Source organism: Pongo pygmaeus, chromosome 7 (genome assembly GCF_028885625.2).
Source record: "Pongo pygmaeus isolate AG05252 chromosome 7, NHGRI_mPonPyg2-v2.0_pri, whole genome shotgun sequence".
In the NCBI taxonomy this organism is placed as follows: Eukaryota; Metazoa; Chordata; class Mammalia; order Primates; family Hominidae; genus Pongo; species Pongo pygmaeus.
In genome coordinates this window covers 17,723,491-17,746,158 of record NC_072380.2, presented here as the reverse complement: position 1 = coordinate 17,746,158, position 22,668 = coordinate 17,723,491, and the positions used below count along the sequence as shown (strand labels likewise).

The following is a 22,668-nucleotide window of genomic DNA, read 5'->3' as shown; positions in this document are numbered from 1 at the left end:
TCCAGTGATGACTTCACTGACATGGAGAAGGGTCAGCAATAGTCTTTCTACCAAAGTATTAAACTCGGTCTATTTCAGAATTCTACCTCAACATATTAGTTCTATTTTTATTATGAGTTAGTGGAGGGAAAAGACTTCACTAAGAAATATTCCCTGTCACTTAGCATTCAGTTTTTCTATGAAGCTGGAAATTCTTGTATTAATTGCTATGAAGAGTGCCATTTGAACCTCACAGGTTAATTTCCTTCTTGACTCCAGTGAAGGCAATTCAGTACGCTAAAGACAGAATTCTTTCTGTTGAGCTAGTGACATTAAAAGTGATTACTGCAGCGCAAAGGAGGAACATGTGTACGTACGTATCAAGGAATGGCAGAGGTAGTATCAGAACAAAATATTTCCATTTACTTTTGCCATTTTATTTTATTTTGAACTTTTAGGTTCAGGGATACATGTAAAGGTTTGTTATATAGGTAAACTCATGTCACAGAGTTTATTGTACAGATTCTTGTACAATAAATAGTTTATTGTACAGATGATTTCATCACCCAGGTATTAAGCCCAGCACCCAAGTTATTGTTTTCTGCTCCTCTCCCTCCACCTACCCTGCACCCTCAGTTAGACCCCCGTGTCTGTTGTTTCACTTCTTTGTGTTCATGAAGAGAACCGTTTTAAAGAGGTGTTCAGTAAGAGGCAGGCAAAATGTGAATGCGTTTGTTTAATTGGGATGAAATTCATCAAATTATGTTCTCGCATTTGGTATTCACTTTTGACTCTTTTTAGATGGAATTAACAGCTTCACTAAGAAGCAACTTGTCTCACCTGAAGAAATGCAGCTTTGAGGTTGTTGGGTGGCTCTGCTGTGTCAGGAATCCTCATCTCTGCTGTCTTCTTAGCCGTGCCCTCATGATTGTTGCCTCATGATCTCACAGTAGCTGCTCCAGGAAGGAAGAAAAAGAAATGAGGAAGGGGTGGTGCCAGGTCGCTTAAGCTTCTGTCTCATTGGCTGGGTCTTAGTCACATGCCTCTACCTGGAGGGGAGGCTGGGAAATAGAGCATGTGACTTCTCTAGTCTCTGTCCCACAGACAGGTATAAAATGTTAAGAGCCCTATTGGAATATCTGCCACAGAGAAGGCAGAACAGGTATTTCTCAAGCAGATGTTGGCTGATTATAAATGAGGGGAGTATATTATTTAACAAGTTGGATCTTGCAACAGGCCTTGCTGTTTTTTCTCTATTCTATGCGTTTTGGAGGGGCATTGATTACCTATGTGTAATGGTTCCATTAATCTTTCAAGTTGTTTTGTCGTTTGGACGTAAGTCTTAATATTTGATTTTTGATCCCTTGAATGAATTTTCAGTTATGAAATACATTGGGAAGAATGTGTTCAACTTTAAATGTGGCTTTTGTATGCCTAATATGTAATTAGCACATTTATGGATGTGTTATGGATTAAGAGGGCATTTATTCATGTACTGTTAAGGTGACAGTAAGTAAACTTCAATTTCTCTTGTGTTTTTTGTACTACAAAATGTAGACGTCAGTGAAGTCATATTAGAAAGCTTCCATTAAAAAAACCACATATATTGGAATTTGCGTGTGAAAAGATAAAATTCAGGGATTTGTAGAATGTAGAAGAAATCAAAAGGACTGAGATGAAGAAGAATGAGAAATGTAGTCTTTCACTGCCCCTTAGTTATTTTACTGTGAATCCAGATTCTTCCTTTCAGCCTCCTTGAAAGCTGTCATGAAAGATTTTGCTGGCCTCTTGCCACATAGACAAGCATTTGCTAAGAACTGGTGTTATGAATGGCATGATGCTGAAAACGTTTTGTCGTAGATTGATTCCAAGCTTCGGTAGCTGTGGCGGTTTTAGAGCTGTAGCTTTGCCGTGACATGAAAATCTGCCCTTTTGTAGTTACAGCTTTCAATTGAAGAAGACAATAAAGTGTTAAATGGCAAGTTTTGCTCGCAGTAGGTAAGATTTTGATAAGTTTTTAAAAGTGAGATGTTGAAAGAGACAGTATGTCCTAATCTGACAAGTTTCAGATAACTAGAGTTTTACTACACTAAATTATGTTTTATGTAGTATCTACTTTCACACAAAAATTGAAAGTAAATAATAAATTACGGTTTGGAGTTGCATTCAGAATGGGAAGGATAGCAGTGTTTTTCATCAAGAGACACTGGAGGAATATGGCAAGCTGTATATAAGTAAATACTTGTTTCGTTAGAACAATTTATTCTGGTTAATTAATAGAGAATTACCCTATAAATTAATATATATTATGCTTTTTATGAGCTTTAAAGCATCTTTCAGAGCTAAGAATAATATTTTATTAATAGTATATGCGTATTATTTTCTTAGAAACACAACAGGTGTGATTTTAAAGGTATCTAATATTGAATATCATATTTCTGTGTTTATCTTAGGCAGTACTTTGGGTTATTTTAGTACACAAAGGTCCTTTTTATAAACATCAGCAATTATGTGGCTCTGTGGAAAATTAAGACTAATAGAGCTTTCTTTTTGGGTGAGAGATTTGCCTTTTTTCTCCCTGGTGACCTGAGTCCTAGGCACATCTCTTCCAAATTGCTTGTCCTTAATGGCTTAGTATTTTGAGAATGATGTTCTCTTTTTATTTATTGTTTGTATTATAAATATTTCTAATGTTTAATGTTTTAATTGGCTATTTTAATTTTCAATTCTGTTATAAGATAGTCTGTGTTTTTCTTTTCCTTTGGGAAGATACCCAGCAGTGGGATTGCTGGGTTCAATGGTAGTTCTATTTTTAGTTCTTTGAGGAATCTCCATACTGTTTTCCGTAGAGATTATACTAATTCACATTCCCACCAACAGTGTATAAGTATTGCGTTCTCTCCACATCCTTGCCAACATCTGTGGTTTTTTGACTTTTTGGTAATAGCCATTCTGGCTGATAGGAAATGGTATCTCATTGTGGTTTTAATTTGCATTTCTCTGATGATTGGTGATGTTGAGCATTTTTTCGTATGTTCTACTTTTTCCATATGTTGGCTGCTTCTGTGTCTTCTTTTGAGAAACATCTGTTCATGTCCTTTGCCCATTTTTTATTGGGGTTGTATTTTTTCTTGTTAGTTGCTAGCATTCCTTGTAAATTCTGAATATTAGATCTTTGTCAAATGCATAGTTTGCAAATATTTTCTCCCATTCTATAGGTTGTCTGTTTCCTCTGTTGACTGTTTCTCTTACTGTGCAGAACCTTTTTAGTTTAAGTCCCATTTGTCTATTTTTGTTTTTGTTGAATTTGCTTTTGAGGTCTTAGTCATGAATTCTTTGCCTTGGCCAATGTCGTGAAGAGTTTTTTCTAGTTCCCTACCCCTACCCAGGAATTTTTATTGTTTCAGGTCTTACATTTAAGTCTTAAATCTGTCTTGAGTTAAGTTTTGCATATGATAAGAGATAGGGCTCCAGTTTCTCTGTTCTAATTTTCCCAGCACCATTTATTGAATTAGGGTGTCCTTTCCCCATTGTACGTATTTTTGCCGACTTTGTCAAAGATCAATTAGCTGTAAGCATGTGGCTTTATTTCTGGGTTCTCTGTTCTCTTCCGCTGATCTGTGTGTCTATTTTTAGACCAGTGCCATGCTTTTTTGGTTGCTATAGGAGAGAGGCAATGCCTTGTTAAAAGTACTTCTGAATGTGGTGAATTTATATTAACTCTTCTTTGAGTTAGTAGTCCATTTTAGGTACATAAGAGTATGAGAAATTTGCTTTTTTCCTGCCAGCTATATGGAAAATAGTTAAGGGCAAGTTTGGACTGTTGCTTCAGGAAAAATTTTATAAGCAAATTAACCCAAACAGGAATTTTTTATATGAATATGCTTTCTATTCTCTAATCAGCTTTTAAAGTGAAGAAAAGAAGTAGAACCCTTTTTCCTATAATATGAGCTATTGCAACAAATTCTACCAATATGGTAATGAAAAGTGTAAATGGTGGGGCATCCTAAGTCCTCCTCCCACCCCCCACAAATAATTGGGCTTGGGTTTTTTTTGTTTTTTTTTTTGAGAACGGAGTCTTGCTCTGTCACCCAGGCTGGAGTGCAGTGGCGTGATCTCGGCTCACTGGAACTTCCACCTCCCAGATTCAAGTGATTCTCCTGCCTCAGCCTCCCAAGTACTGGGACTACAGGCAGGTGCCACCACGCCCAGCTAACTTTTTGTATTTTTAGTCGAGATGGGGTTTCACTGTGTTAGCCAGAATGGTCTCAATCGCCTGACTTTGTGATCTCCCCGCCTTGGCCTCCCAAAATGTTGGGATTACAGGTGTGAGCCACCGCACCCGGCCTGGCTTGGGTCATTTTGAATGTCTTAAACACTGTGCTTTGCTGAGCTTAAACTTTTCCATTTTCAGTAAATGCCATATCTACCTAGAAATAGAAAAATATTATATGTAAATAGAAAAATATTATATGTCTCCTAAATTATTATTACTGTTAACTCTTTTAGAGTAAACAGCTAATGAACACTAGAAAACTTTATACAAATATAAACTAATAATTGACATGAATGATAACTTTAAAAAACTGTATGTAAGATTGCATAGGCAGGATAAGCACCTGCCACCAGATGCTGGGGAAACTGACTGAAAGAACTTCTGTGTAGGTAGTCCCTATAAGGAGGGTTTTTAGATGTGTACGATTAGATTAAGGCACAAAGAAGGGAATTTTCTGTCTGTCCACGCTGCTAGCAGAGAGAGACCCCTCACTAGCTTCTGAGTTCATAACCTATGTTTTGTCAACCCACAAACATCGGTTTTTAATGCAATATGTTGTGGAAAGTACTTACCATCCAGTCAGTGACTGTCACCTTTATACAGATAGGTTGAGATTTGGAGTTGAAGAAGTGAGCACTAGGGAAACATGAGTCAGCAGAGATCTTTGGTGTCTTTGTGCCTCTCTGAGCAATAACACCCTCTTATGTGATACTTCTCCCGTCCCCCCAAAGCGCCAGGGCAGGTGCACACCCACCACAGCAGCGCCCTCTTGGTAGATTTTAATAAATAAATTTCATGAGTGAGTGAGTAGGTCAATGAGTATACACAAAAGTAGACAATGTTCATTTCCAAATTCTGTGTTTAGTTTGTGTTTCACGGAACCCAAGGCAAACTCCCTCAGTAGGTTTCATCTCTAACTTGATTTTAATAATTGGAAAAGCCAGCAGATTGAGGAAATGTGTGGCTTGTTTGGCCTAGAATGAATGTGTCCTCAACTGCTAGTATGTGATTATGGTTAGTCCATGTCTTAATGGGTAGGTTTTTCTCTCAAAATTGTTTTTGGTCTTGGGATTTGGAGGTCTATTTGCCTAAGTGATTTGAGCCTGAGAAACGGGCATCTTCCTCTTTAACCAACTACTTTCTTTAAGAAGATGATACATGACTTCATTGCACTAGTTTTAAATTTTATTAAATTGAGGTTTCTGAATAGGAAGAACAAAGGTAGCCAACAGGGTTATCCAACTGCTTTCCAAATGAGCAAATGTATTTGGCTCTGGCCTTTGTTTTCCTGATGGAGGTTGCCATTTCATTAGAATGAGTCCCAGTAAGGCTGGATCACAGCTGATGATGGTAATTATCTTGTTGAGAGAAATCTGAATCGATATAGAAGTTGACATTTAATTTTAAGGTTTCTGATTAGATTGGTCCTTTAAAATCAGAACATGTTCTGTTAATAGGTACAGTAAACAAAATAATTTATACTTTTGTGTAAAAGCTTTGTTATCAAAACAGTAACATGCTGATAAACAAGGGTAAGGGCAAAGTTTGGCTGATATTATGCTAATTTCATGTAAGTAATGAATCCTGCAGGATTTAAGGGAAACCCCTGGCTTTTCAGTACTGAAGTACCTGTTGATGAGCCTTGGGGCTTTGAGCCTCATTGGATATTTTTGCATCATCTCTCATCTTCAGCTGAGCCAGGAGTGCTGAGAGTGGGAAGCATGTGGAAACTGGGTCATCAGCTGCCATGTGGTCACACTTCATCCTTAGGGAGCACAGTATATGGAGCGGAAGATTGTGAGTGCACAGCACGAGTTTCCAGCTCCAAGGCGAGGGCAGTCTGTTTGCTCATTTGCTCTCATTTTACAGTTTGAAGACACGTACTCTTAGACGAATACATCAATGTGTTCTTTCCTCCTTAATCATAAAGCTATTCTGAGTAACCACTTACAAACCCTGTGTAATGTTTAGATTCCTGTGTAGTTTCCCCAAGGAAAAATTCTGCATAGAATATTTCCTTCATAGCTAAGTATTATATAAAAGAATTTCACTTTAGCTATCTTTTAAAAGTAATTTTACTTCTTATATTTAACTTTTGAATAGGTAATATATTTACCCCATGGTTAAAAAGTATAAAAAATGCTTCAGGATACTTTTTAGCTATCTGATTCCTATTACCTTCCCTTCAAAAGTAAACATTGTTAGTACAATTACATGTATTCTGTGATATTTTTGTTACGGATTTATAAGCAAAAAGCAAGAATCTTGAAGAATATTTTCTCCAAAATATTAATATAAAAGACTCACCTCACAGATTTTGTAAATAATTATAAACCGACAGTTTTAAAGCTCTGAAATTGTGTTAAAAATAACATTGATTAGCATAGAAATTCTAGAAAGAGAGGCAAATGTTATTCAGGACTCAGGAAATGATAAAGCAATTATCAAAAAATGAATTTTTAAGTTTTGGTAGGACATATACAAATCATATCAGGAGAATGAACTTGTGTCTATATTTGTTGTAGTAAATTCTAGATAGTCAAAGAATTTGAACATTTTTGTTTATAAAATTATATAACACATAGATGTTTATATGTTGGTTTGTTAAAATGAGTTATCAGATAATGGACTTACATGTATTAAAGCAAGATATTATTACATTTGTTGCATAAATATTTATTTTTATGTATGTCATATATTACATCACCACCTAATCTGCTTTCCAAAATGTGTGGGAACAGAAGAGGCTTGGCATCAGAAGCCTGGGTTCTGACTTTGAATCTGGATTCCCATAGAAGTTGTCTACACCCAGGGAAGACATTCACACCTGTGAGCCTTCACTTCCCTATCTGGGGTTATTGGGAGGATGAAAAGAAAGGGAAAGTGAGAGTACACTGCGATGAGTGAAACACTGTGGAATTATTATTATGTGTTATGTGACAATTTCTAAAAACATTTAGGAAATGACATGAAAGAATACTAATCTCATGGTTAAATATTTAGATTATTTTTCATTAGTATGTAACTAATAATTTGTTCTTCCTTCAGGACTGAAATATTATGATATTAACTTGGCTATTTTCTACATCTATGAAAGTGACAATTATTCATAAGCTACTACTAATAATTGCTAATAATAAAGAGTAATGGATAAATACTTCCTCTCATCAAGTATTACAAAGACACAGTGGGACAATGGATATTTTAATCATTTTAGAACTGAGAATTATCAAGTATTAATACAAATATGATTTATTTAACCATGTAATGCAGCCATAGAAAATAAGAGCCTTTTTTTTCCTGTTTTTAACTTAGAGTTTATTCAATATATTTAGCCATTTGTTCTTAGAATGTGAGTACTGATGTTTCTTTAAGCAATCACTATAGTAGCTTGCCTTTTCCTGAAAAATTAGAGACAATAATTACTACATTTCTTTAAAAGTTGTTTTAGATTTGCTACCACAGAATGTGGATGCCGTAATGAAAGACTGTTAGAATAAGGAAACTTTTTTTTTTTTTTTAGTTTCCTGTGTCTTTTTTCCAGATTTACGTTTATTTGGATTACTTGGCTTGTTTATTTCAAGAAGCTAAGCAATTCATGTCCTGTTTTTCCGATTCTGTTTGATATTCAAAATGACACATTTGGAATGGTTCCAAGACTGAACAGTTTTTTATTTAAAACAGAGTAATTCCCAGGGCACCATTGCACAGGAAGGGAATAATCACTTAGCGTGGCATTTTGGGTGGATTTGGAGTGTTAGCATGTGCTTTAAAAAAAACTGTAAGCCATTATTACTACTTGGGAAAAAAGACCAACAAAGTTTGTGTTCGACAGAAAATGGAATAGTATAGTCAACAGTACAGTACTCGTAACAGTGAACTTAAAGAGGCAAAATCTGAGTATTTTCGATGTATGTTATGATTTATTAGAGATTAGGAAATGACTCATCTGCAGTATAAATCTGTGTAATGGCTAGGCTATCATCAGGGAAAGGATGAAAGATTTGTAGAAAATGTATGAGAGGAGAGAAAGGCATTTAATTTAAAGTCCAGTGATTTGTGTGTTCCTTTCAGCATATGAGATCAGAAAAGTCAGGCTTCTCTTCAGTCAAGGTTTCTCTACCAATTTAACTGAAAATGAGAAATTAGGAGAACAACATTTTGCACCCACTTTTTGTGTTTCTGGGTTGCCAAATCTATTTGTGTCATGTTCCTAATTCTCTGTTCCGCATAAATCTTTTAAAGTCATAACTGAAGCCACCGTCCCTGTTGATGAATTCCAACCATCTAGATCTCCGATTCATTCCATTTCTCATCCATATGCATTCCTTACAGGAACATAACTTAAATGCATTTCTGTGGCTTATCTGGTTGTTTTTGAATCCATGTGGTGGTAATTTTAAAAATTAACCTCACCTATCTTTGTACCTATGTTAATTTGTTTTGCAGTTGAAAAGAGCAGGCAAAAGAATCCTCGAAGCTTATGTATCCAGACACAGACGGCTCCCGATGTGCTGCCCCCTGAGAAAACACTTGAATTGACGCAATATAAAACAAAATGTGAAAACCAAAGTGGATTTATCCTGCAGCTCAAGCAGCTTCTTGCCTGTGGTAATACCAAGTTTGAGGCATTGACAGTTGTGATTCAAAACCTGCTGTCTGAGGTAAGGATGTGCATCCTAGAAAGAGCCTTTCTACTTGAGGTCGGGGGAGCACGGGGAGGACTTGCTAACGCGCTTGCCTTGGGAATATCTAGGTAAATGATGGGAAAGATCAGGTGTCATTCATCCCATTACATTTTTGTCAACTCACCAGACACTTGAGTCGGTCTCTACCAATTTGGGACGGAAACATTTTCTCACTTCCTCTTTTTCCCCTAGAGTCTGTTGGTTAGAATGGCAACAGCAAAAACATAATTGCCTGTTACACCGCTGTATGCCTCTAGACCTAAACTAGCATTAGCATTTTTTTCACTTAATTTTTCTTTTTGTCTGTGTGTAGCTTTTCCTATCACACTTAGTTTAATGCTTTGAAAAATGAAGTTAGTTATATTTATGGATTAAAGAGCGCTTTTGAGTTAACTCCCAGAATCATATGTGGGGATTCTTTCTGAAAGTTCCATGTATTCCTAAAACAATCTGTGTGGTGCAACAAAAGCAAAGCAGATTTGCCGTGTTGTTACTCTCCCTAATATTCTTCAGGGATGTGATTTCAGGAACTGGCTAAAATTCATTGAGAAAACCAAGTTTATATCAACATGTTCTGACATAGCAATAAAAGCTGTAATTATCTTGGGGAAACTGATAAGAATATAACTTGAGCTCTTTAGACATTTTTTTAATCATAGTTTTAAAGATGGCTATACATGATAATGCAAAGGGGGAGAAAAAAAGACTGGCTAAGTACTGTGGCTCATGCCTGGAATCCCAGCATTTTGGGAAGACGAGGAGGGAGGATCGCTTGTGGCCAGGAGTTCAAGACCAGCCTAGGGAAAAAATAAAAATTAAAAGCAAAAAGAAAACTGTTCAGTTTGGTTGTTCTGTAGTTTTGTTCAGATCAACAAACCTGTCCTGGTTTCATACAGAGGCCCCTGTGATATGGCTGCCTGTTGAGGAAGTGGGGAGAGAGAGAAGTGGATGAGACTTGGTCTGTGCCTTGGAGAAGCTACCAGACTAGTAGACAGTTGCATTGAATTTTTTTTTTTGAGACGGAGTCTCGCTCTGTCGCCCAGGCTGGAGTACAGTGGCGCCATCTCAGCTCACTACAAGCTCCGCCTCCCAGGTTCACGCCATTCTCCTGCCTCAGCCTCCCAAGTAGCTGGGACTACAGGCGCCCGCCACCATGCCCCGCTAATTTTTTGTATTTTTAGTAGAGACGGGGTTTCACCGTGTTAGCAGGGATGGTCTCGATCTCCTGACCCTGTGATCCATCTGCCTCGGCCTCCCAAAGTCCTGGGATTACAGGCATGCGCCACTGTGCCCGGCCTCAATGAATTCTTGATGAGTATTTTACAGTTTTCTCCAGATTTTTTTTTTTTTTTTTTTTTTGAGGGGAAGATAGAGACTACCTAGGGTTTTAGTTACAGTAATAGTATATAGTATTTTTGTTTCTCTTTCATTTGTAAGAAAGGAATCAAGAGTGTGTTTATATAACCAAGTAAGCTAAATAGAAACTGTATACTATCAAATGTGGGGAACAATTAGTTTTTATGTTTAGAAATAAACCAATTATTTTATTTTATTATATCCAGCCTAATAGCCCCTATCCTCAACTGTTTTCTCTCCTTTCATCCTCCTCATGACGTCAGTCAAGTCCTGTGAATTCTCATTTCACAGTGTTTTTCCCCTTCCTATGTCTTTGCTATCCCCACTCATGCCATCCTTGCTCAGACCCTGGATAGCTTCCACTAGATTATGATAGCAACTTTTTTTTTTTTTTTTTTTTTTTTTTTGGTATGGAGTCTTGCTCTGTCGCCCAGGCTGGAATGCAATGGCATGATCTGGGCTCACTGCAACCTCCACCTCCCAGGTTCAAGCGATTCTCCTTCCTCAGCCTCCCGAATAGCTGGGATTACAGGCACCCGCCACCGTGCCCGGCTAGTTTTTGTAATTTTCTGGTAGAGACAGGGTTTCACCATGTGGGCCAGGCTGGTCTTGAACTCCTCAGGTGATCTGCTCACCTCGGCCTCCCAAAGTGCTGGGATAACAGGTGTGAGCCACCATGCCCAACCTGTGATGGCAACTTTTTAACCATTCATAAGGCTTACACTGTTTCTCCCCTATAATCCATCCCAAGCACTGCTGACAGCGTCCTCTTACCAAAGCATCCCATGCTGCTGATTAAATCTTCCAGTGGTTCTCCTTTATATACAGCTGATGTGTCCAGTGTGGTAGCCACTAGCCATATGAGACTGAGGATTCGAAATGTAATCCGTTGAATTGAGATGTGTGGTAAGTGTACAATACACTTGGATTCCAAAAACTTAGAATGAAAACAAAGGACATAAAATATCTCATTAACAATTTTTATATTGAATATATTGAAATATTATTTTATATATATTTGGGTTAAATAAAATACATTATTAAAATTAGCTTCATCTTCTTCAACTTTTTTCAGTGTGGCTACTAGGAAATTTATAATTATGTAACTCACGTTATTTTGTTTTGGGGAGACTGGTTTTTAACTGGTACTATAAGGCTCTTTATCATTTGGCAACAACTGCCCCTTTTAATGTTATTCTCATGCCCAGATGCTGTAGCTGTACATAAAGAGATGGAGAAGAAGCAAGAGGGATTTATTGAATACTAGGTTGGTGCAAAAGTAATTGCAGTTTTGCCATCATGCCAAAAGCCGCAATTACTTTTGCACCAACCTAATATTTACTAAGTGCCAGTTATTCTTACTTACCTTATTTAAATCCTCACCGAAGACACGAGTTGGAATTTACAAATAGAAAATTGAGGAATAGAGTTAGGTAATTTGCCTGCTATCAGACAGCTAGCAAGAGGAGAACCAGGCCGTAAACCTAGGTCTAGGACGCTCTCAACTAAAAATGTCCTGTAAACTTCCTGTACTTCATCCTTTGTTCACGTGTCATTACTGGGTTGCTGTCCTTGCCCACAATACCTACATGTTCAGATCGGTTTTACAGCAGCATCACATCACCACTTGCATTTAATTTACATAGATTCAGTAAACAAACAACTAAAGGAAGAAAAATGCAGGCCTGGTGCTATGGCTCACGCCTGTAATCCCAGCACTTGGGGAGGCCAAGGCGGGTGGATCACCTGAGGTCAGAAGTTCGAGACCAGCCTGATCAATATGGTAAAACCCCGTCTCCACCAAAACTACAAAAATTAGCCATGTGTGGTGGCATGTGCCTGTAGTCACAGCTACTCGGGAGGCTGAGGTAGAAGAATCGCTTTACTTTGAGAGGTGGAGGTTGCAGTGAGCCAAGATCGCACCACTGCACTCCAACCTGGGCAACAGAGCGAGATTCCAACTTAAAAAAAAAAGAAAAAAGCTAATGAAATGAAGAACACAAGTCCACCTTGTATTCCCCCCAGTGAACGAAGGCCCGGGAGTCAATTTGAGGTGATGGTCAGAAGTCCACCCTTCCTTCACGTGTCTGCTCAGTCACTGAACACCTCTTGTGGCAGGAGCATTCTATACTCTTCGCGATCGTAGTGTTTAAAGATACTTTTCCCTCATACAACCTGGCCTCTAAACACAAGCCGAGGCCTTTATCAGGTGCTCAGTTAGAGAGAGAGTTGATCCAACACTAGAGGAAAAAAAAATTCACCGGGTTGGATCTACAGAGAGATGCATTGTCCACAAACATGGCAAGCTCCTAGTGAATTTCCCTGACAGTTGTACTGTGTGTGAATTTCACCTCATACCTAAATTTAGGTCCCGACAGCCAAGGAATTGTGACTGCACTGAATACAGCTCCAGAACCCACTTTGTTTTTTGTTGTTGTTGTTGTTGAGACAGTGGCTTCTCTGTCACCCAGGCTGGAGTGCAGTGGCGCTCCAGCTCACTGCAACCTCCGCCACCCGGGTTCAACCAATTCTCCTGACTCAGCCTCCCGAGTAGCTGGGATTACGGATGCCCACCACCATACCCAGATAATTTTTGTATTTTTAGTAGAGATGAGGTTTCACCATGTTGGCCATGCTGGTCTTAAACTCCTCACCTCAAGTGATCCACCTGCCTTGGCCTCCCAAAGTGCTGGGATTACAGGCATGAGCCACCACGCCCAGTCCAGAACCCACTCAGGAATGATTTCCTGGCCTTCTAGATCTACGTTCTGTCCCCCTCTAGATTCCAGAAGCATATATGCTTCTCTTTCATTCTCTGCGTTATATTAGAGATACCGGTTTAATGCTTGTTTTTGCTTTTTAAGACAGGAAATTTACTGAGGGCAGGATCTGCATCTAGTTCTTTCTTATGAAACCACCCCAGCAGCTTTAATAGACAACATAGTATATATGTGAGTGAACCTATGAACGGAGAGGATGGAATTCCAGATGTAGGATGAGCATAAAGTCTTATGTAAATGTTCTTTGCTCTCTTTATTTTATAATCAGCAAATATTTACTGATTGTGTAATGTATACTGAGTACTATTATAAAACAGTTGGAGGCTAGGCGTGGTGGCTCACACCTGTAATCCCAACACTTTGGGAGGCTGAGGCGGGCGGATCACTTGAGGTCCAGAGTTTGAGACCAGCCTGGCCAACATGGCGAAACCCTGTCTCTACCAAAAAATAGAAAAATTAGCCAGGTGTGGTGGCATGTGCCTATAGTCCCAGCTACTCAAGAGACTGAGGCATATGAATTGCTTGAACCCAAGAAGTGGAGGTTGCAGTGAGCCAAGATTGCGCCACTGCACTCCAGCCTGGGTGACAGAGTGAGACCCTGTCTCAAAAAATAAATAAATAAATAAATAAATAAATAAATGAATAATAAAAATAGTTAGAGAAAAAAAAATCATGGGTAAAGTTAAACAATTTTAAAAACTCCTTTAACCTTTTAGTTCCCATTCCCATTACGGAAGTATATATACTGTGTTTATACACACACACACACACGCGTGCGCGCGCACATACATATGTATATAAAATAGATACAGATACACCTTGTATACATATACAGTATGTATGTATTTTACATACGTGATATACTTATACATTGTATGTCTGTATTTTTATATATGTATAATATATAGGTATTATGTGTGTGTATATATATTTTTTGTTATTTCTAACCTTTTCTAAATGGCTTTAGAGCCTTAGATTATGGGTGAAAATGGTTAAGAGAATCTTGGAACTACCACGCTTTTGTTGCAAGTCTACTTAGTAACTATAAGTTTCCCACTGTAGTGGCAGACGTATTTCATTACGTATCAGACATTCTGATGTCTCATGAATCTGAGAACTAATGTCACACTGTGTTTCGCAAAAGACACACTAACGTTATTTTAGTTTTTTTCTAATTCTTGGTTTATCCTTGCTTAGTTAGACAGTATTCTGCACAGACAGCCAAAGTGAACAACAGTATTGATGGTAGTAGTTAAGCTTCTTCCTAAAAGGGTCTATTGGGTGGCTTTCTAGGTAAACTTGAGCAGGGCTGAGGTCACCCTCCCCAAACCTCTATTTCTTCAAAATGCCTCCAAATCTTTTTTTTTTTTTGCAAGTGGAATTTAACCTAAAGTAGCACCTGAACAAAGGTGAATTTTGAATGGCACTAGCAGTAAAGTTGTCTTGGAACAAAAAAACATAGATGCATTGAGCAAATTCACTGTGTGGGTGATGGGGAGGAGGTCACATGCAGCACACGTCTGAGCCATCTGATGTGGCTGTTCTCTGCAAGATGCTCTATGCTGTTGATGCTACTCAGTGGCTAGCAAAAATGCAGGCATACCGATGGGACCACAGCCAGAGACTAAGTGCCTGTGTCCCAGGGACTCCTAATTCAGTTATGGTGAATCCATTTTTTTTTTCTTGGAGCATTTCATATATTTAATGCATGAGCATAAAGGCATCTTTATATCCAGATTTTCACCTTTCTCTTTTTTCACATTGTGTGAAATTCTGCATGTTACAATACAAAGAGAACTGAATCAACCTGTTATCTGGACGGTTAAGAGTTTATCATCTAAGACAGAAACACTGATCTAGGAGCAGCTGAGTAAACGGAAACAGTAAATCAGTATCTAAAGGACATAATGCATTTTATCATCTACAAGTAAGGGGTAAGTACATGTAAAGGCCAAGCTACCAGGGAGAGTCAGGCAGAAACTAACATTTAGTATGTGTCTTTTACAGTATGGGTGCTGGGGTCAGCATTTTACCTATGGATTGTATTTAAAGCCCTTGGTTGTTTTCATTACTGCTTCCCATCCAATGAGGTCATCTGCCTTGATAGATGACCAAAAGAATTGAGCCTGGATGTTCTATTTCTAGGTAGGCCCCACGCTTCTTGAAGGCAGGGACCATGTCTTAAATTTCTTTTATATTTTCACGGCATCTGCTATGAAAAATGCTTAGTTAATTAGTTTGAAGTAATAAGTTACCAACCAATTTAGAAGGGTAAATGCTCTTTCTATGCATTTGGGAGAGGGGGATGGTGTCTGTGACATTTAGCAATCCCAGAAGGTTTAAGTACTTAGTCAGTAAAGAAAGGCCCCGCATTCCAGAGAGGGTGGTGTTGACAAGAATGTGGAGGTGAGATATGCATGGTCCGTGTGACTTGCACAGGAGAGAGGCTGGGAGGCTAAAGGGGAGGCTGGATGCTTCAAGTCCAGGGAACTATGGTGAAGTAGTTTTTTTGTTTCAAATGCACTCAGCGAGGCTCGTTGTGAGCAAGGGAGTTTATATGTACAACGAATATGGACTAATAATCTAACAGCCCTCTGAAAGGTGAAGGGATGCTTGCCGTAGTCCAGGAATGGGCTAGGATCAGGACTAGAGTGGAGGTAGCACTAATAGAAAAAGTGCAATGGATTCAAGACACATTACAAGAGAAGAACCGACTGACTTTTGCACAACCCATTTAGACAAAGAGTGAAAGATGACCTCAAGGTTTTCCTGTTACTGTTACTGTGCCTGACAGAGGTTGGAAGATGTCAGTAGTTTCTGAGGCATTAAGGACAGGAAGGTGGAGTGCAGTGGAGCTGAAGTTTGGGGAAATGTCGACGTGCTTGGTGAAACTTCCTTTCCCAAAACCCCCCTTAATAAGCAAAAATATCACCTGGTGTATTTTTGCAGTAGAACATAATGATTTCACACAATTATTCTTTGAAATTATACTAACTGCAATTTTTAATTTTTTTCATCTTCCCATTAGTTTCCATAAATTTGAAAAATGATTGAATTTTCTTGCCGTCTCTTCCTTCTGTTAGCAACTTGGTTACTACTGAAAAGTGAATTTTAAACAAGTTCACCAAATGAGTTTCAGGATTGCTTGTGGGGATTTAGTAAAGCTGTCTTGTTTTTCCTGTTACTTGAGTGGTAAAGCTTCCTGGTGTTTACTTGAAGTAGATTACTAAACAAAATTAAGGCTTAAATTTGATATTAGGAGAAGTATTTATTATACACATTTTTATGTTTTTCTTCCATTATTATGCAGGCTGATTTTCCTCAGTCTTTAATTTCTACATTAGAAAACCAATTACTTATTATTTTAAGAAACTCTGACTCACTGCTGATTTCAGAACAACTTAATACCATATTTTTAAAAACCAAGCATTTAGAATACCATTGAGGCCAGAAAAGTACTCAGTGAAAAGTGTGTCTTAAATCCCAGTCCCTGCTGACCATGTTTCAGTGCTGGCATTTGGACTTGACTTCCGTAGCTCTTACTGAGAGGTGAGAACAAAGTAAAAGTTAAAAATATATGGGATCTCCAACTCTCAGATCAGCACTTCAGACTTATTTTGAAACACCGCTCATTTCATAATGTCATTTAAAATTGTAAACGATAGCACGCCCCTTTCCTTGCTCTTCACCTAGTTCATAACCTCATTTAGTATACGGGTTTTGAAGAACAAGTTTCCCTTTTCTATTAGTAAGTGTGATCATCTAATGACCTCAATTAGAGAGGGGAGGAAAAAGGCTCACAAGTCTAAAAATAACTCCATTATCCATGCATAGGGGGTCAGTTTTTTCTTTCCCTCGTTGCAGCTGATATTTAACTAAATGGCAATCGATCAGTCTAATGCCTGCCTCTCGTTTTTCATAAATGAAAGGCTGTGGCTTTAAGTAATCGCAGGCTGCCTGTGCCAAAGGCAGAAGCTGCAGTATCAGCTTCTGTGAGTGAGGAATCCGAGGCGCACGGTAACCTGCAGGACATGAAGTAAGACGCCCAAGGGCCAATGGCGCGCCTCCTGCTAGAGCTTTGAATGTAGACAGACGCGACTGGTGGGTGGCGCGGCCACCTGTATGCTTCTTGGACAGTGCGAGGGGTGGGGGGACTTGGAGACAGAAGCTGGAAAATGGGCTGCCCCAGCAGCAAACTGTGCCTCTATTCTCCATGTGCAGCAACAAGGGTAATTAGTATTTGTTTATAGTGCTTTTCTGGAAGAATGTCAGGACTACTGCAGAGGCTGTCTGGAATTCGGGGAAAATGCTTTGAATGACAAGCAACTCTTGCCTGCAAAGGCCGGGTCTCATGATCTCTGCAACGCTGTGATCAGGATGCGGTGGGAGCTCCGTCTTGGGTGATCCTCATGAGGGCATTTTTCAGTGAGCTTTGAAATTCTTCATTTTTTTTTTTAGTTACTCCTTGGTGCTAGGGAATCTGCCTTTTAAGGAACTGTATGTAATTACTGTATTTGTGTAAGTATGTGTGTATGTGTGATTGCCGTGAGTTGCTGGTAACTTGAACATTATTCTTTAGCTCAAGGTTGATAATTGCTTCTCTGATACTAAAAACAGCCATCCGGTTTTCTTTGGTTTGTTTCTCTAACATCGATTTAGAATTATCACTGATCCAAAATATCATAATCCTTAGAAAATGGTATGTAGCTGAAAAAAATTAATTTAATTTTGTCTTTAAAGGATTATCTTTCTGCTATAGTTTTCTAACAAACTTTTTGTCTTTTAGAAGGATTGGCATTATAACGAAACTTTTTTATTTGCAAATATAGGACAAAGTGCACATATGTGCTTATGTTTAGAACATTAAATATTTATCTTAAACTGATTAGATGTTTATTGCCCTTGGAGGAGGAGAACGCATTACGTCTTAAGTACAGTATGCATTAGCCGAAAGGTTCTATGGATCAGCAGTGAAGCACTGGCTCAAAGTAAATATTTCTAAATGGGCCATTCACTGCCTCAAACCAGAGTTTCACTGGGACCTGCAAAAATACAGATTTTTGAATTACGAATTTCCTTAACAACGAAGGGACAACTGTGTTTCTTTTAACAACACAAATTGTTAGCCTAAATGATTCATATCTTGGCTTCCCAATACTGGGTCTCATTTTCCTAGTGATAACATATGTGTACCTTACTGAAAGGGACCCTCTTGAAAACATGAGTAACTTGATGTGTGTTTTCCGCAGCGGGAGGAAGCGCTGAAACAACACAAAACCCTATCTCAAGAACTTGTTAACCTCCGGGGAGAGCTAGGTAAGAGCTTTTTGTTGTTGTTGTTAAGTTTTATGGGACAAGGGGAACACTGGAAAATGTGGTTGTCCTGTCTGCATTGTGGCTGGAGTTGCATGCTGGGAGGTGTTGGCATTCCCTGTCTGGTATCTGGGCAAACACTTACTATCGACATTTCTTTTGAATCTTGGCAGCTTGACCTTCAGTTGACAGAATTCCTGGCACTGATCTGACTAAGCCTAGCAGAACTTCTGATGAGCAAAACGTTTCTCTTGCTGAAGAGAGGGACAGAATTATTTTTGTAATTGTGTGAATTCCTGTTAAATAATGTTGTCATTTTTTTTTTTCTGAACCACTTTTCATATGAGAATAGTGAAAGTTTCCCCTGTTGATAAACAGTAAATCCGTTGTACTTCCAAGGGTTGGTTTGTGAGCAGTGAGTATGAAGTTGAAAGGATGCTGTGCATTAGGGCATCCTGGCTGAAAAAGGCACGTTCTATGCCAATCTTACTATTTGGAGGGGGGCTGATGGTGCACCAACTCCCCGCTCCACGGGGAGCCCCACGTCTCAACACCTACCACCCAGCCCTCCACTTTCCAGGCTACGCTCTTATTTTAGTTCCAGTCTCTCCTGGAAGTCCTTAGGGTTCATGGAACAGACACAACACTGCCTTTGCTTTGCTTTTCTCTTTTCTTTTTCTTTTTTCTTTTGAGACAGAGTCTCACTCTGTCGCCAGGCTGGAGTGCAGTAGTGCGATCTCGACTCACTGCAACCTCCGCCTCCAAGGTTCAAGCGATTCTTCTGCCTCAGCCTTCCGAGTAGCTGTGACTACAGGCGCACACCACCACACCCAGCTAATTTTTGTATTTTTAGTAGAGATGGGGTTTCGCCATGTTGGCCAGGATGGTCTCGATCTCTTGACCTTGGCCTCCCGAAGTACTGGGATTACAGGTGTGAGCCACTGTGCCCAGCCAACACTGCCTTTTCTATGTCAACTCCTATCTTGGAGTGAACTGACCGCTTTGGGGTTCCTCTCTCTGCCCTGGGCTCCTCAGCCTAGAGAATCAGCTTCCTGCTTCAGCTTCAGCCAGATCTGGAGCTGACCATTCCAGGGCTGATCTCCTTGCCTTTTGCAGTTTCCTGTGTGCGTTACAGTCTCCGCCAAAATATGCCCAGGTATGTTGTATGAATAATGCAAGGTAACAACCAGAGAAGCAAATTGTGTTCACCCAACTCTAGGAGAAACTGCCCTTTTTTCTTTTGGATAAGACCACACTGCCAACCTGATTTGCTGGATTTGAACACTCTTAATGCTCCCACCTTCACCAGAGCAGAAATCAAAGGGCAGTGAATGTGGGGTGAAGACTTTGTCTGGGCTGGGTGTGGTAGCTCACACCTGTAATCCCAGTGCTTGGTGGGAGGATCGCTTGAGGCCAGTAGTTTGAGACCAGCTTGAGCAATATAGCAAGACCCTGACTATACAAAAAATAATTTAAAAATCAGCCAAGCATGGTGGTGTGTGCCTGTTGTCCCAGCTACTCGGGAGTCTGTGGTGGGAAGATTGCTTGAGCCCAGGAGTTTGAGACGGCAGTGAGCTGTCATTGTGCCGCTGCCCTCCCGTCTGGCCAACAGAGCAAGACTCTGTAAAAGACTTTTCTGCATTCCTCTTCCCTTTTCCCCTTCCAAAGGGAGGTGAGGCCAAATCCCTGAGTAACCATCCAGATTCTTAATACCTAGCCAAGACATCAGTCCTGACCTATTTTAGGCTGTGGAAATGAAGCCCTCTTTATGGAAAAGTAATTTTAAGATAGATGGAAACTTCAGAATCCCAAAGATTTGAGAGTTCTGGTGAAACAGTTCAAGGAAATCCCAGCTGAGAGACAGCCCAGCTCTCAGACTTTGCAGGCTTTCTGCCATGTTACTTAACTTGACAGCTGCCCTTGTGATTACCTAAATGACCAACCCAATTCGCTTTTGTCCATCCTTAAATAATATAATTAACAGAGAGTTAGAAGATCAGGAAAGAGGCCTTTTTTTGTGTGTTTCAGAGTTCATTATAACCCAGTGGAAGTGGAGGTGAGCCTACCTAGAGGTTCATGTTTCAGCCTCTCTCCCAAGACAAGGCAGCAATGAGAATGGAACACTGTGCCCATTCACTCTGCTTGAATGAAGGATGCTCTTTTTACATTTTAGTGGACAGCACAATTAAGCAACTGCAATTGGGGCCCAGGGATTCAGCACCTCCAGTGAGTCAGGTAGCCTGACAGGAAATAGCCGTAACAGTCTGTGTCCACTGTCACTTTCCTATCCTTGATGAGGAGGCTTCCCTGGTGTGCTGCTTCTGCTGCCTCCAGAGTGTTGGTACAGTGGGTGGCCTGTCCACATCCTCAGTCACCCAGTGCTGGCCTCTCAGGGAATGTGTCATTGCTGCTGTTGCAGCAGGCATACATCTGATGGTAACTGTTCTCCGTTTGGAGAAGGGTTTTGGTTATGTAAGTGGGGGGAAGCGAAACCTGTAAACACTTGTGATGAAGCGGTCCAGGAAGAACACTCTCAAGGCTGCCAGTGGGATTGTTAGTTTCAGCATGAAACTAACTTTGACTTTGACATAGCAAAGTTGGGAACCCAGCTTTAAATTTTGAGGCAGTAAAGTGGTTAGGCTTATGTTGTCACACTGTCCAGGGCCACATTTGTGGTAACTGAGTGACTTAGGACAAGTCACTTTGTATCTCTTCTGTCCCAATTTCATCCTTGGTAAAAATGGCGGTGCCAATTGTCTGCCCCAAGGGTGGGTGTGAGGATTACATGAGGTAATGCATTGTAAAGCATCTAGCACCAAGTGTTAACTGCTATTAAATAATAGGTATTAGGATGTATGCAGCTTGACAGCTGTGTAGTAATTAACCATACTGGCTGTTTCGTGAGGGCATCATCTATGCTACAGAAAGGAATAGTCATTAGACTAAATATTACTAGAAATCCCAAACGACAGGCTCTTCAGACTCAAGTGGAAATGAGACCTCATCAGAGTATTGTCCTGATCCAGTAGAGTTTGGTGTGTGGAGTCGAAGCCTAGGTTTTTGTCCATCCACTCCTAGTTGGATGTTACCTAACTTCTTTGAGTATTGTTTTTTCACTGGTGATACGAAATCAGTATGTATTTTGCTGGGTTATTGTGGAGCTTGAATAAAATAGTAATGCATATAAAGCAGTGGCGTAGTGCCTGGCCCATCACAGCAACTCAAGAAAAGAGAGCGGCCACTGTCGCCGTCATCAAAGCACCCACTTTTTCCCTCCAAAATAATGGGGGTGGGGCAATGGGTGTTGGTGTCACTCTGCCATTGGGTAATTTTTTTTCACCTTCTCTATGGAAGTTGAGACAAGGTACCCAAACTACTAAGAACTACAAAGAAAAAGGACAGCTCATAAACTCAGGAGCACTGAAACCCAGGTAGAGTCTGTGCTTTCCACCTTCCCAGTCTAACAGCCTCCAGCTGCCCCAGCATCCACTGACTTTCCCGTTGTCCTCTCACTGTCACTGTGGCAGCATCCAAAGCAGCCTGCGTGTTTCCACTTTCTGAGCCACACTCCCTTCATGGAAGCACTGGTACTTTGCTTCTGCAGAAACTCTTAAAAGTGTCCCTTTGGTCCAGTGATTTTTTGATACTCTACATTGATGTCTTTACTGTCTCTTGTGTTTTCTTGTTACCTTCAGGTATAAAGTCCATAATTGTAGGGATTCTTTTCTGTTTCCTATGGAAAAATAATATAATATGCTTTCTATTTTCTTAGGTAATTGATAAATATTTTGGGGTATTTTAAGTTTTAAAGTTCTTTTTTTTTTAGAACAGTGTATGCAAATTAAGATTTTTAAGTGAAAAGAAAACAGCCCGCCACTCCACTGCCCTGACATAACTTTATTTGCATATTCCCTTTTCTTAGTTTATATGAATATATACAATTTCATACTATGATTTTTTAAATTAAGGTGTAATTTTCATACAGTGGAATGCTAATTATTCCATCAGTTTGACAGACATATACTCCTAAAACCTACATCCTTATCAAGCATAGACTATTTCTGTCAATCCAGAAAATTCTCTCATGCCATTTCACAGTGGAACACCCCTCCACCTAGAAGCAAACACTGATTTAACCTTTATTATCAAAGGTTTTGTCTGAACTAGATTCTTATTTAAATGGAAAGATATAGTATGCTGTTTTTTGTCTCTGGCTTGTTTAATAATACTTTTGAGATTTGTGTATGTTAAATGCCTGCTCCGATCTTTTTTTTTT

General features: G+C 39.5%; 1 protein-coding gene across 7 annotated transcripts in view; it reads left to right on the top strand.

Annotated features, from left to right (window-relative positions):
* The window catches only part of MTUS1 (microtubule associated scaffold protein 1), a 160,684-nt gene that overhangs the window by 105,695 nt on the left and 32,321 nt on the right, over positions 1–22,668 (top strand). For 6 of the 7 annotated variants that reach the window (XM_054498495.2, XM_054498493.2, XM_063668550.1 and 3 more), the window contains 2 exons: positions 8,705–8,919; positions 18,329–18,395. In XM_054498495.2, coding sequence (XP_054354470.2) covers positions 8,705–8,919; positions 18,329–18,395 — 282 coding nt within the window. Of the gene's footprint in view, positions 1–8,704; positions 8,920–16,444; positions 17,309–18,328; positions 18,396–22,668 lie in introns of those variants that run through there. The other variant, XM_054498500.2, reaches the window with a different exon arrangement.